We start from the raw sequence: 12,337 nt of genomic DNA, 5'->3' as shown, positions 1-12,337 counted from the left end.
CATTTTTGTTTTCTAAGATTTGAAGGCATTGATTGTATGAAGGTCATCGAAACAATAATTTCAAGAAAAAACTGGCAAGATATTATTAGTTTTGTTTAATGAAAGAATGTATTATTGTTTGTCAACTTTTCTTTTGGATATGGATTCAAAAATTAAAATAAGACTTAAGAATATGGTAATGGGTCCAACAATATTCTGAAATCTGAATAACTTTGTTCCATGCAATCAACTAGGTACTACTAAATTATACATATATGATGTTTGATTCTGTTGAACCTTTTATTTTCATCCAACAATTTATACAGAACATTGTTCATTTCTTGATCCTCCAACTTATAACTGTCCATATCAAAATACTTTGAAGGACCAAAAATGATCAAACAAACATTGTATATAAGATGGACATCATCATCACCTGTTTTATTTGGCAAACATTTATTCTAATTATACAAAGCCTATAATAAGAAACTAGTCACCAAAGGTGATTGGCATGTTGCTTCAGCTAGCTGACTCCAAGAAAGATTCAAAGTTTGGTTGCAGAATTCTGAGATTGTAGATGATCCTAGTTCAAAATCTGCATGAAAAACATTGTCATCATCTTGAGTGATCTTTTTCTTTTTGGCTGTTCGATGTTCTTCCTCTGATCGTGTTCTTAAGGATTCAGATTCCTCTGAAAGAGAGGGCAGAGGTGTAGCTCTACCAGCAAAAGACTTGCATGCTTTTCTTGTAATTGTTTTGATCTGACTACTCTGTCCAATTCTATCTAGGTACTTTCCTTGTGCTTCAATTTCCAGCTTCAAGCTTTTCTGAACCTTCCAACCAAATACCAAAAAATCACTTTAGATTTTCTTCATCTTTCATTGGTTAAAGCACACATGTGAATAATAACTATAGTTCTGTTTTATTTTCCTATAAGGATATTTGATCAAACACTATAAAATACCTCAACTCTGTCATTCATGCGTTTGTGCACCTCTGCTTGCATTTGAAGGACTTCCTTTAGCTGAAGAGCACTGTTTCATTTGCAAAATATAATTAGTAAGTTGATTGAAAAGAAGAAATAACAATTTGTATTCCTATTATTACATATAATAGACATTTTGTACAATTACTAACTTCTGAAGTTTTCAGGTCTAGCACTTGTGATCTATCAACTAACTCTATACCAATATATGGAAAAAGCTTGTGGACCTGTTGGAATTGCCAGAATCACAGGGGTTAGTTTAATCAGTTTCATCTCATTGTGGAACTTACTGAAATTCTGCATTTCACTTTTTGTCATTTGAATTATGTTTCATATGCAGATATTTTCAATACCACTTTTGCAAAGTTATCCGTTCATAGCAATGTTGTCAGGCATATCCTTAAACATATTCATTAGTATTGGTTCCATTCTCAAGAATCTGTAAGTTCATTTCTTCATTTGGTGAGAAAGAGTTTTTTTCTATTACAAATTTGACTTATTGTATTTATTTTGATGGACTTATAGGTGACAATTACAACAGGTTTGTTCCTTGTACAAAACAGAGCAGTGGTAAGTATATTTCATTAACTGTTTTTGTTTCTACAGAGAGTTTGAAATTAGTTTTTGACAAAACTGTCAATTTGGAAAACAGGAACAAGATCAAAGAGGGGCGGCTAATGGTATATCTATGACAGCTATGTCTCTATTCAAAGCTATTGGACCTGCTGCAGGTGGTTAAATGTGAGTTTTCCGCTAATTTCTTGCACGATTTCAATGCAGATCTTTCAAAAGATATTGCGAGTTACTTTTCTGTTTAAATATCTAGAGAGTTAACACATAATTCATCTTTAATTTTCCTCTTATGATCTTGGTCAACACAGATTAAATTGGTCGCAAAAACGTAGTGATTTCGTTTTGAGATGTGTATCTTTGTTGCTGGAGCTAGGGAGGCATTGTTATGTGGTGTGCCGTCATTATTCATATCATTAGACTGGTTAGCTGATGATTCTGGACACTTGGTTTTTGGTTTCAACCAGGGTTTCATGCAAATGATTGTGAATTGGTGGTATCTTATCCTGTTATAGGAAGAAGGATGAAAGCCAAGAAATTGATTTCAAGGATGCAGTAGAAATCTGTTTACCGTTGATAAATGCAGCTATTAGGGATATTGAAAAGGGAACTTTTCCCAAAGAGTGCTTTCTAAATATAGAAATTCCGAGGTCACCTTTGAGCAACAAGGTGTGTAAGTTTTATTATAAATCGGATGATTTTGTTTTTATATGTTTCATTGTGTTGTGAAAATGCTCTAGCCTCTAGGTTTTTGGTCATATATTGTACAATATCTAGTGTGCATGAAAGTATTCTAGTCGGCCATTGGAATTGGATGAACAAATGATTTCTTTGTTGTTCCTTTCTTGCATATTGTTAACACTGATGCAGTGGTATCCTTTTATTGACAGGGTTTCCAATTGACCAAGCAAAGTATGTGGAGATCCACTCCAAACTGGCTAGCTGTTTCAAATAGCCGCTATCAAACTGGTCATTTCTTGGCCAACCCACAAGGTGGCCTAGGTCTTCAGTTTGCACAGCTTGGCCGAGATGTAAATTGAATCATGTCTGTGTTTGTTGTCCTGATGAAATGTCGTGAATGGAATTCTTTTTAATTGTTAGTTGTCTTGTATAACATAAATTTTAACCGTGAATGGGATGTTCTCATGTTTTCCTTCAAATGTTTAGTGTGAAGACTTGTCAATGATGTTCAGGCTATTTTCTAAAATACCCCGTGGCTTGGATCATGTATCTAGCATATTTAAGTAGGTTGGTGGCATTGAACTTATCTTTATTCTTTTCCTCCCTTTGATAATGTAAACATATTTAAAGTTCCGGGTTGTTGTCTGTTTCTGCTTTCTTGCTCGCACATCTTTATCTTTTTTCCCTCTTCCAAATATGTTACCACCGAAGGCATGGCATTGGTGAAGCACGCCGAAGATGCTGCAAGTAACAAAAAGGTATGTGCCTGAATTAGCAATTCTATAATTTTGCTTTTTTCAGGTTGAAAAGATTTAATTTCTAAATACAATAATTGAGGAAAGACTAGTGCATGCATATTTTGCAATATTTAAGTGTTCACAATTATTTTTCAATTTTTTTACTCGGGGTGCATATTGACTTTTTTATTCAGATTTCAACGCATGGTAAACATGAAATGATTTTAGAATTGCTTTCATGACAAATTGATGCATTAATTGGGTCACTTACATGTACTGCTGAAGTTGTGAGTTAATGTTTGCTATTGACCTTTCTATTTTATCCTTTTAATTGATAATGTCTACAGGCAGATAAAAAGGATATTGTTAGTACGCAGGACCAGGTGATTCTTGAAGTTTCACATTTTATTAATTTAACTAGAATTTTTTTACACAAGGTTTTGTCTTGAGAATGGTTTTTTTTTTTACAGTTATGCTTGATTGATGTGCATGTAAATCTGATCATATAGGCTCTTAAAGAGGCTTTTGAGGTCTTTTGCAACAAAGGTGTTGCTGGAAACTCTAGTGCAGAACTTCTTGCCACTTTTTGTGATAACATTCTCAACAAAGGATGTTTTCATTATTTTATGGACTTTGGCAGTACATGTTCAACAAGTTAGAGCTTCATGTACTCATTTTAGGGAATGACAAGGCTGGCAAAACGGTAAAACATTTTTTAACCTCGTAGTTTTTAAGAAATTAGAGGTTTGTTGTGTGGCTCTGAATTTCTATATAATGAATGATTTTGTAGACTTTGCTTGAGAAGATGAAGTCGGTGTACACGAATGTAGAAGGTCTTCCTCCGGGCGTGGTATTTTGGCCATGGATGAATCCAATGCTACATGTGGAAAGCGGTTGGATTCAATTGGAGTAGAGAACACTGAAGCTAACTGTCAAGCATGGCGTAAAATTATATATGAAAAAAGTGTTATGACTTGGTTAAAATATAATTTTTATGTGTATGATTTTTTATTACTTGAAATATTATGAATCCACATGATTTTGTATACTTTTTGCTTAATATTACAAATATTTTGACTTAGTTAAAATATGATTTTTATGTGTATGATTTTGTAGTATTTGCAATATTATGACTGAAAATGAAATATAACTAAATGATGTATATGAAATAGGGTGTAAATAAATTTAAATATAATATAATTGTTCATTTATAAATGACGTATTTACTCCCAATTTTTATTAAAATAGGGTGTAATTAAGAACGTATCTACACCCGATTTTAATTAAAACAGGGTGTAATTAAAACGTAATTACGTCCGATTACACCCGATTTTTATTAAAATAGGGTGTAATTAAAACGTAATTACGCCCAATTACACCCTATTTTTACTTAAACAGGGTGTAACTAAAAACGTAATTATGCTCAATTACACCCGATTTTTATTAAAATAGGGCGTAATTAAAAACGTAATTACACCCGATTTTTATTAAAACAGGGTGTAATTAAAAATATAATTACACCCAATTTTTATTAAAATAGGGTGTAATTAAAAACGTAATTACGCCCAATTACACCCGATTTTTGTTAAAATAGGGTGTAACGTAGAACATATTTACACCCGATATTCTTAAAATAGGGAGTAATTACGAACGTATTTACACCCGTTTTTTAAACGGGTGTAAATGCGTTAGACATTTCTCACCCTGTGGATATACACCCGATTTTTATTAAAAATAATGGGTGTAAATTTAATAAAAATCGGGTGTAAATTAACATTTTTGTACTAGTGCATGTATTTGCATCTGTTTTTTTTTCAACATTTCGTAGGGGCAATGCCATCTTAATATTATATCAATATATGAAACCGAAATGTTAGTGAAAATTAATCACCATTTCTAAACATGCATAGCTTTTGCTTCGAAACTACCTAATTGATAGGGTTTCTACCTTGACTAGTCTTGTTTCGTATATACAACCTAAAAAACTATAACCATATCCGAAAATATAAAGGAAATGAAACTGAATTTTTGTAGTATATTACCATGATTCTTGTCGGCACCAAGGGCCGCTTCAGCATATGTTGGCCTGTTGGATAAATTTAAATGCGATCTTGGAAAGCCAAAAGACAGATTCTCTAGGGCTGACAAACTCTCATAGGAAATAGTTAATCATTAAATGTTATGTCTATTTATGTTTCCCTGGTCTCTATTTAAAGACCCTCTCTTTGTAACCCAAAATTAACTTTTGCAACAAATCCTTTGCAAGTCAATATATATATCAGAAGAGAGTAGTTTGATCTATTACCTTCAAATTGGTATCCGAGCGCATGGCAAACATGATGAACCAGATGCCATTGCCGCAACTGTCAAAATCAAACTATGAGAACTGGAGCATTCAGATGAAGGCGCTGCTTGGATCGTTAGATGTGTGGGAGGTTGTAGAAGAAAGGTTTGAAGAACCAGAAACCACGACGGGAAACACAGCAGCCCAGAACAAAGCGTTGAAAGAGACGCGGTCGAAAGACCAAACGACATTGTACATGTTGTTTAGAGCAGTAGACGAATCTGGTTTTGAGAAGATTGCCGGTTCAACTACTTCGAAGCAAGCGTGGGATACACTAGAAACGGCGTTCAGAGGAGCAAATAGAGTCAAGCAAGTTCGTTTGCAAACTCTTCGAGGAGAATTAGAAAGGATGAAGATGAAGGAGACGGAGTCCGTGTCGGACTACATCACGCGTGTGCAAACAGTTGCAAATCAACTGAAACGAAATGGAGAAGCAAGGACCGATGCTCGAGTTGTCGAAAAAATTTTAAGATCTTTGACTGAAAAATTCCAAAATATAGTATGTGCAATAGAGGAGTCGAAGGACCTTGCGACAATCACTGTCGAAGAAGTCGCTGGTTCACTTGAAGCACATGAACAGCGCAAAATACAAAAGAAGGAGGAGGCACTGGATAATGCAGAACAGACAAAGGAATCCACTAGAGATGAAAGGGCACTTTTATCACAAAACACTACTAGAAAATTCGCTTTTAGTGACCGAATTAGAGACCGAAAATGCTTAAAAATCGGTCACTAAAACGTTTAGTGACCGATTTAGTGACAAATTTAGTGACCGAAATTTAGAGACCGAATTCAGTGACCGATTTAGAGACCGATTTTAGTGTTTTTTTTCATAAAATAAAATCAAAAGTTGTGATACCTAGGAATCGAACTTGTGACCTCCACATATTTTAAGAAGAACTTACCACTAAACCACTTTTCATCTTTTGTTATATTTTATATTTAAACATATATACATATAGTTTTGACAAATATATTATATGTTAAAACAATAAAAAATTAAAAATTGAAAGAGAATTAAAATCTTTAAAAAAATGGAAAGGAAATAATAATATAATAAAGAGGATTAAAAATAAATAAAAAACAATAAATATTAGTGACCGAAATTTCGGTCTCCAATTTTTATTTATAAATTAAATTGCATAAAAAAAATATTTTTTGTGACCGATTTAGTGACCTCTTAAAATTTGCTCATGAATATCAAATTTTGGTGGCTAATTCGATCACTATAGTGACTGAAATTTCGGTCACTAAATTTAGGTCTCTAAATCGGTGGCTAATGTATTTTAGTGACCGATTTAGTGACCTATTAAAATTGGCTCATGAATATCATATTTCGGTGGCTAATTCGGTCACTATAGTGACCAAAATTTTTTGGTCACTAAATCGGTCACTAAAAGCGAATTTTCTAGTAGTGAAATTGGCGTGGTCGAGGACGTGGTCGTGGAGGTCGAGATGGTGGTCGAAGCTATCAGAACAACAACTTTGAAAGAGGACAGGCAAGTCAACAAAATTGGCGTGGTCGAGGACGTGGTCATAGAGGTGGCAGGTCGAACTCCAACATCGAATGCTACAAATGCAATAAACATGGACATTTTGCGAAGGATTGCAACTCATACAGTTGCTACAATTGTGGAAAAGGGGGACACCTTGCAAAAGACTGTCGATTCAGGAGGAAAGTCGAAGAGACAACAAATTTCGCACTAGAAACAGAATCAAACGAAGGATTCCTATTAATGACCCAAAAGGAGACAAACACAGAAGATGACACTATATGGTACCTTGACTCAGGAGCAAGTAATCATATGTGTGGTCACAAACATCTATTCAAAGAAATAAAGAAAATTGAAGATGGTCATGTATCTTTTGGAGATGCGTCGAAGGTAAAGGTCGAAGGCAAAGGAACAATTTGTTATTTGCAGAAAGACAACGTACCTGGAAAAATACAAGATGTTTATTATGTACCAGATTTAAAAGCAAATATTCTAAGTCTGGGGCAACTTACAGAGAAGGGATATTCGATATTTATGAAGGATCGAATACTGCATTTGAAAGATAAATCAGGGCACCAAATTGCTCAAGTCGAAATGGGAAGGAATCGAATGTACAAGCTGAATCTGAGAAGCGTTCGAGGAAAATGTTTGAAAATCGACACTGAAGACCAAGCAACTCTGTGGCATCTACGTTTTGGTCACTTACATCATGCTGGGTTAAAAAGATTAGCGGGAAGAAACATGGTACATGGATTGCCTAACATGGAGTTTGAAGAAAATTTTTGTGAAGATTGTGTTTTTGGCAAGCAGACGAGAACTTCCTTTCAAAAGAAGGCAGAATATCAAGCTAAGCACATCCTTGAATTAATTCACACTGATATCTGTGGACCAATCACTCCAGAATCCTTCAGTGGCAAGAAGTATTTCATTTCCTTCATTGATGATTTTTCAAGAAAGACTTGGGTCTACTTCCTGAAAGAAAAATCTGAAGCATTCGAAGCATTCAAAAGGTTCAAGGTAATGGTTGAAAAGTCGACTGATCGACACATCAAGGCCCTTCGTTCTGACAGAGGAGGAGAATATACTTCGACAGCTTTCATGAAGTATTGCGAGGAGCAGGGTATAAGGAGATTTCTAACTGCAGCATACTCACCTCAACAAAATGGGGTTGCTGAAAGAAAAAACCGAACAGTCCTTGACATGGTTCGTTCAATGCTCAAAAGTAAGAACATGTCGAAGGAATTTTGGGCAGAAGCTGTGCAATGTTCAATCTATGTTCAAAATAGATGTCCGCATTCAAAGTTGGGAGATCGAACACCGCAAGAAGCGTGGAGTGGACAGAAACCGACTGTATCTCATTTTAAAGTATTTGGTAGTGTTGCTTATGCACATGTACCAGATCAACGAAGAACGAAGCTTGAATACATGAGTCAGAAATATATATTAATTGGGTATGATGAGAAAACAAAAGGATACAGGTTATTCGACCCCATAAACAAAAAGGTGGTAGTAAGTAGAGATGTTCGAGTGAATGAAGCAAGTAGGTGGGACTGGAACAATTCGAAAGAAGACATAGTCGAAACTGAAGAACCCTCAGTCGGTATACCAACAACCCAAAATCAATTACCAAGGTTTGAATACTCTGACAGTGAAGACGAATCCTCACAGCCCAGAATGAGAAGCTTGCAAGAGTTGTATGATAATACAGAAGAAGTACATCTTGTGTGTCTACTGGCAGATTCTGAAAATATTAGTTTCGAAGAAGCATGGAGAGATGAGAAATGGAAGAATGCCATGAACGAAGAGATTAAAGCTATCGAACACAACAAAACTTGGGAACTAGCAGAGTTACCAAAAGGAAGTCGAACCATTAGTGTGAAGTGGGTGTTTAAGAAAAAGATGAATGCTGAAGGAAAAGTCGAAAGGTACAAGGCGCGACTTGTGGCAAAAGTATACAGGCAGAAGGAAGGAATTGACTATGATGAAGTATTCGCACCAGTTGCAAGAATGGAGACAATTCGACTGCTGATTTCTCAAGCTGCTCAGTTCAAATGGCCAATATTTCAAATGGATGTCAAGTCAGCATTTTTGAATGGTGTGCTCGAAGAAGAAGTCTATGTCGAACAACCACCAGGATACATGAGAGACGAAAGCAAAGGAAAAGTGCTAAGACTCAAGAAAGCACTTTATGGATTAAAGCAGGCACCTCGGGCATGGAATACACGCATTGATACTTACTTCAAGGAAAATGGTTTCCAACAATGTCCCTATGAACATGCCCTGTATGTGAAGAAGAATAAAGGAGATATACTGTTCGTTGCTCTCTATGTCGACGACTTGATTTTCCTGGGCAACAGTGATCAAATGATCGAAGAATTCAAAGGTCGAATGACACGAGAATTTGAGATGACGGACTTAGGTCGGATGAGTTTCTTTCTTGGTCTGGAAGTTCGACAAGAAGAAACTGGAATTTTTGTATCACAAGAATAATATGCAAAGGACATTCTGAAGAGGTTCAAAATGGAAGGTTGCAATCCAATCTCGACACCAATGGAGCCAGGAGTCAAGCTTTCAAAATTTGATGGGGGGGAACGTGTCGAAGCAAACAAATTTCGAAGCTTGGTCGGAAGTCTTCGATATCTCACATGCACTAGACCAGATCTTTCCCTAAGTGTCGGAATCTTGAGTCGTTTTATGGAAGAACCAGTTCACACACACTGGAAAGCTTTGAAGAGAATTCTTCGTTACATCCAAGGAACTGTGTCACATGGAATGTTTTACTCAAAAACAGAAGATTACAAGCTAACAGGTTACTCCGACAACGATTGGTGCGGAGATGTAGACGATCGAAAAAGCACATCAGGATATGTATTCTTTATGGGAAACACTGCTTTCACATGGCTCTCAAGGAAGCAACCAATTGTAACACTGTCAACATGCGAAGCAGAATACGTGGCTGCATCATGGTGTGTATGCCATGCTATATGGCTTAGAAGATTGTTATGTGAGTTAGAGCAGAAGCAGGAAAATGCAACCATAGTGCAAGTCGACAACAAATCAGCAATCGAACTGGCGAAGAATCCAGTGAATCATGAAAGAAGTAAACACATCGACGTACGTTTTCATTTCATTCGTGAACATGTGAAAAATGGAAGCGTCGAACTGAAGCATGTGGCAAGCAAGAATCAAGCTGCGGATATTTTTACAAAACCATTGTCGAAGGAGCTATTCGACAGAGGCAAGATGATGCTGGGATTAATTGATCGAAGGAGCATTTAATTTATGGGGGAGTTTTGTTGGATAAATTTAAATGCGATCTTGGAAAGCCAAAAGACAGATTCTCTAGGGCAGACAAACTCTCATAGGAAATAGTTAATCATTAAATATTATGTCTATTTATGTTTCCCTGGTCTCTATATAAAGACCCTCTCTTTGTAACCCAAAATTACTTTTGCAACAAATCCTTTGCAAGTCAATATATATCAGAAGAGAGTAGTTTGATCTGTTACCTTCATAAAAGGCCATTTCATGACTCATATGTATATATCTAAACAAAATATAATTTTTGTATTACCATATACAATGAGTTCAACAAAAAATAATATGAGTTACTCAAAACCTCCTTCAAAAGAGAAGAAATCCAGTAATGTTAAGGAAAATCAAACTTCAAAACAGACGAGAGAAGGATTGACTTACAACACCGGTGGTCCTCGTCCTGTGGCAAACACCAGTTCGAAAAAAAGTCGGACAATAAGTGCTCCAAATATGTCTTATAAGACCAATTAAATTCTATATTGGCCGGGGACAGCAATGTTGGTAAGAAATTATAGATATAGAATGAGTGGCCTTTTATTTTGTTTGTTTGGGTTTAACTTTTTCATGTAATCTAGCCTAGTTACTTAATGCTCTCTATATTATTTTATTTATATCTTATATTTGTTTTTCTATGGACTTGTACTTGTGCCAAGTTGTAGCTCTCTATGTGTTTCTTGTACTCTGTGTAATGGACCTCTGTGTAAAAGTCCATTAATTTTGTGTGTTAGTTTTCTTATAAACAACATGGTAGTCTTTCATTATTGCACATGGTAAATCCTAATTAGGGTCAAAGAGGTTATCTAGTATCTTGTAACACTTATAATCTTGTTTCAAAGAGAGTAAAGAATAGCATTTTATAACCAATTCATTGTGACCTAGAAAAGAAATATGGTCAAATGACCTTCGACGAGATCAAAAATGGTCGAATTCAAAGATGCTTCATACTTAGAAGAAAATCTTAGAGATTTAGTGGTTTGGTTGCAAGTCAGTCGAAGTCGAAGTTAGTGGATACGACCAAGCCGTTTTTATGAGTACACGTGGAGATCAAATGGGCAAAGACTGCATGTTATAGACACGTGATGGCCCATGCTTAGTTGACCGTTATTTGTATAAGCAACAATGTTTGTAGTTTTAGAGGTCCGCATTTTTATATTATTGAAGAAAAACTTTAAATCTTTGTGTCCAAAGTGAGAAACGAGTGTTATTTGAGAATGTACGTCTGCATATCATTTCTTATTCATGCAACACATTTACTTTACTTTAAAATTTTATTGTACTTTTAAGTTTTCTACATTTTTTCTTCAACCTTATTTTCTTGAATTTCAAATTACTTCTTACTATTATTTTCTTTCATTTACTGAATATAAACAAACCTTTATGAAACACATGTTAGCACAATAAAACCCTAGAATTCACTAGTTGATCCGGCAGAGTAACCTTCAATAAGAGACTATCGATTGTTTACCAAAATTATGGATAAACAACCACGTACAATAGTTCATTCAGCCAATTGATCATCATCCTCTTCATGTGTACGCTATAGGATGTTCCACTTATTCTCTGCATTATAAGTAATAGGAACACAAAACAAAATCTATACAATATGTATCATATATTTTAGATATCACAATATTCTTATATACTGCATGTCTTTCTTGCGATTTTCCTGCTCCGCTACTAACACATCTACAAATTATTTCTATTGACTTTTCAACTTCTTCTCAAACTCATCAATCGTTTCTTCTTGTACCTCCCCAGTGTTTTTTTCTAGATGAATCTAATCACACTCTCAGGCCAATGCCATATCCAACCATTACTAGAAAATTTAATTTTAGTGACTGAATTAGAGACCGAAAAACCTTAAAAATCAGTCACTAAAACGTATTGCGGACGATTTAGTGACCATTAATTTTCGGTTGAAAAAGTGCTAGTCGCTAGGCCTTTGCAACAAATTTAGTGACCCAAACTTAGCAATTGATTTCGTGACTGAATTTAGTGACCGAATTTAGTGGTTGAATTAAGTGTTCTTTTTTGTAAAATAAGATTATAAGTTGTGATACCTAGGAGTCAAACTAATGACCTCCGCGTATTTTAATAAGACCATGTCACTACACCACCTAACATCTATTGTAATATTTTATATTTAAACATATATACTTATAGTTTTTTATAAATATCATATTTGTTAAAACAATAAAAATGATGAAACTTTTAGTAAATATTAAAAATTGAA

The 12,337-nt window shown here is 35.1% G+C and overlaps 1 protein-coding gene, 1 long non-coding RNA gene and 1 pseudogene across 2 annotated transcripts; all 3 read left to right on the top strand.

The window, feature by feature from the left end:
- Positions 1-1,127: 1,127 nt before the first annotated feature.
- LOC131635639 (probable peptide/nitrate transporter At3g43790) lies at positions 1,128-1,703 on the top strand (annotated as a pseudogene).
- A 1,451-nt stretch (positions 1,704-3,154) lies between these two features.
- On the top strand, positions 3,155-3,797 carry LOC131635642 (uncharacterized). Its single transcript, XR_009293841.1, has 3 exons — positions 3,155-3,335; positions 3,462-3,655; positions 3,743-3,797. It is a non-coding gene; the product is annotated as an uncharacterized LOC131635642 (long non-coding RNA).
- Positions 3,798-9,309: 5,512 nt separating this feature from the next.
- Positions 9,310-10,068, top strand: LOC131635638 (secreted RxLR effector protein 161-like). Its single transcript, XM_058906272.1, has one exon. The coding sequence runs from the start codon at positions 9,310-9,312 to the stop codon at positions 10,066-10,068; it is 759 nt and encodes a 252-aa protein (XP_058762255.1).
- The last annotated feature ends 2,269 nt before the right edge of the window (positions 10,069-12,337 follow it).

The sequence above is a fragment of the Vicia villosa genome, unplaced genomic scaffold, assembly GCF_029867415.1.
Source record: "Vicia villosa cultivar HV-30 ecotype Madison, WI unplaced genomic scaffold, Vvil1.0 ctg.001522F_1_1_3, whole genome shotgun sequence".
Taxonomy (NCBI): Eukaryota; Viridiplantae; Streptophyta; class Magnoliopsida; order Fabales; family Fabaceae; genus Vicia; species Vicia villosa.
The sequence above is the reverse complement of the archived record's forward strand: the minus strand, read 5'-3'. Positions and strand labels throughout refer to the sequence as shown.

Coding starts and splice junctions, on each gene's coding strand:
- LOC131635638 (XM_058906272.1), top strand. CDS start 9,310: ATGGAAGGTTGCAATCCAATCTCGACACCAATGGAGCCAGGAGTCAAG.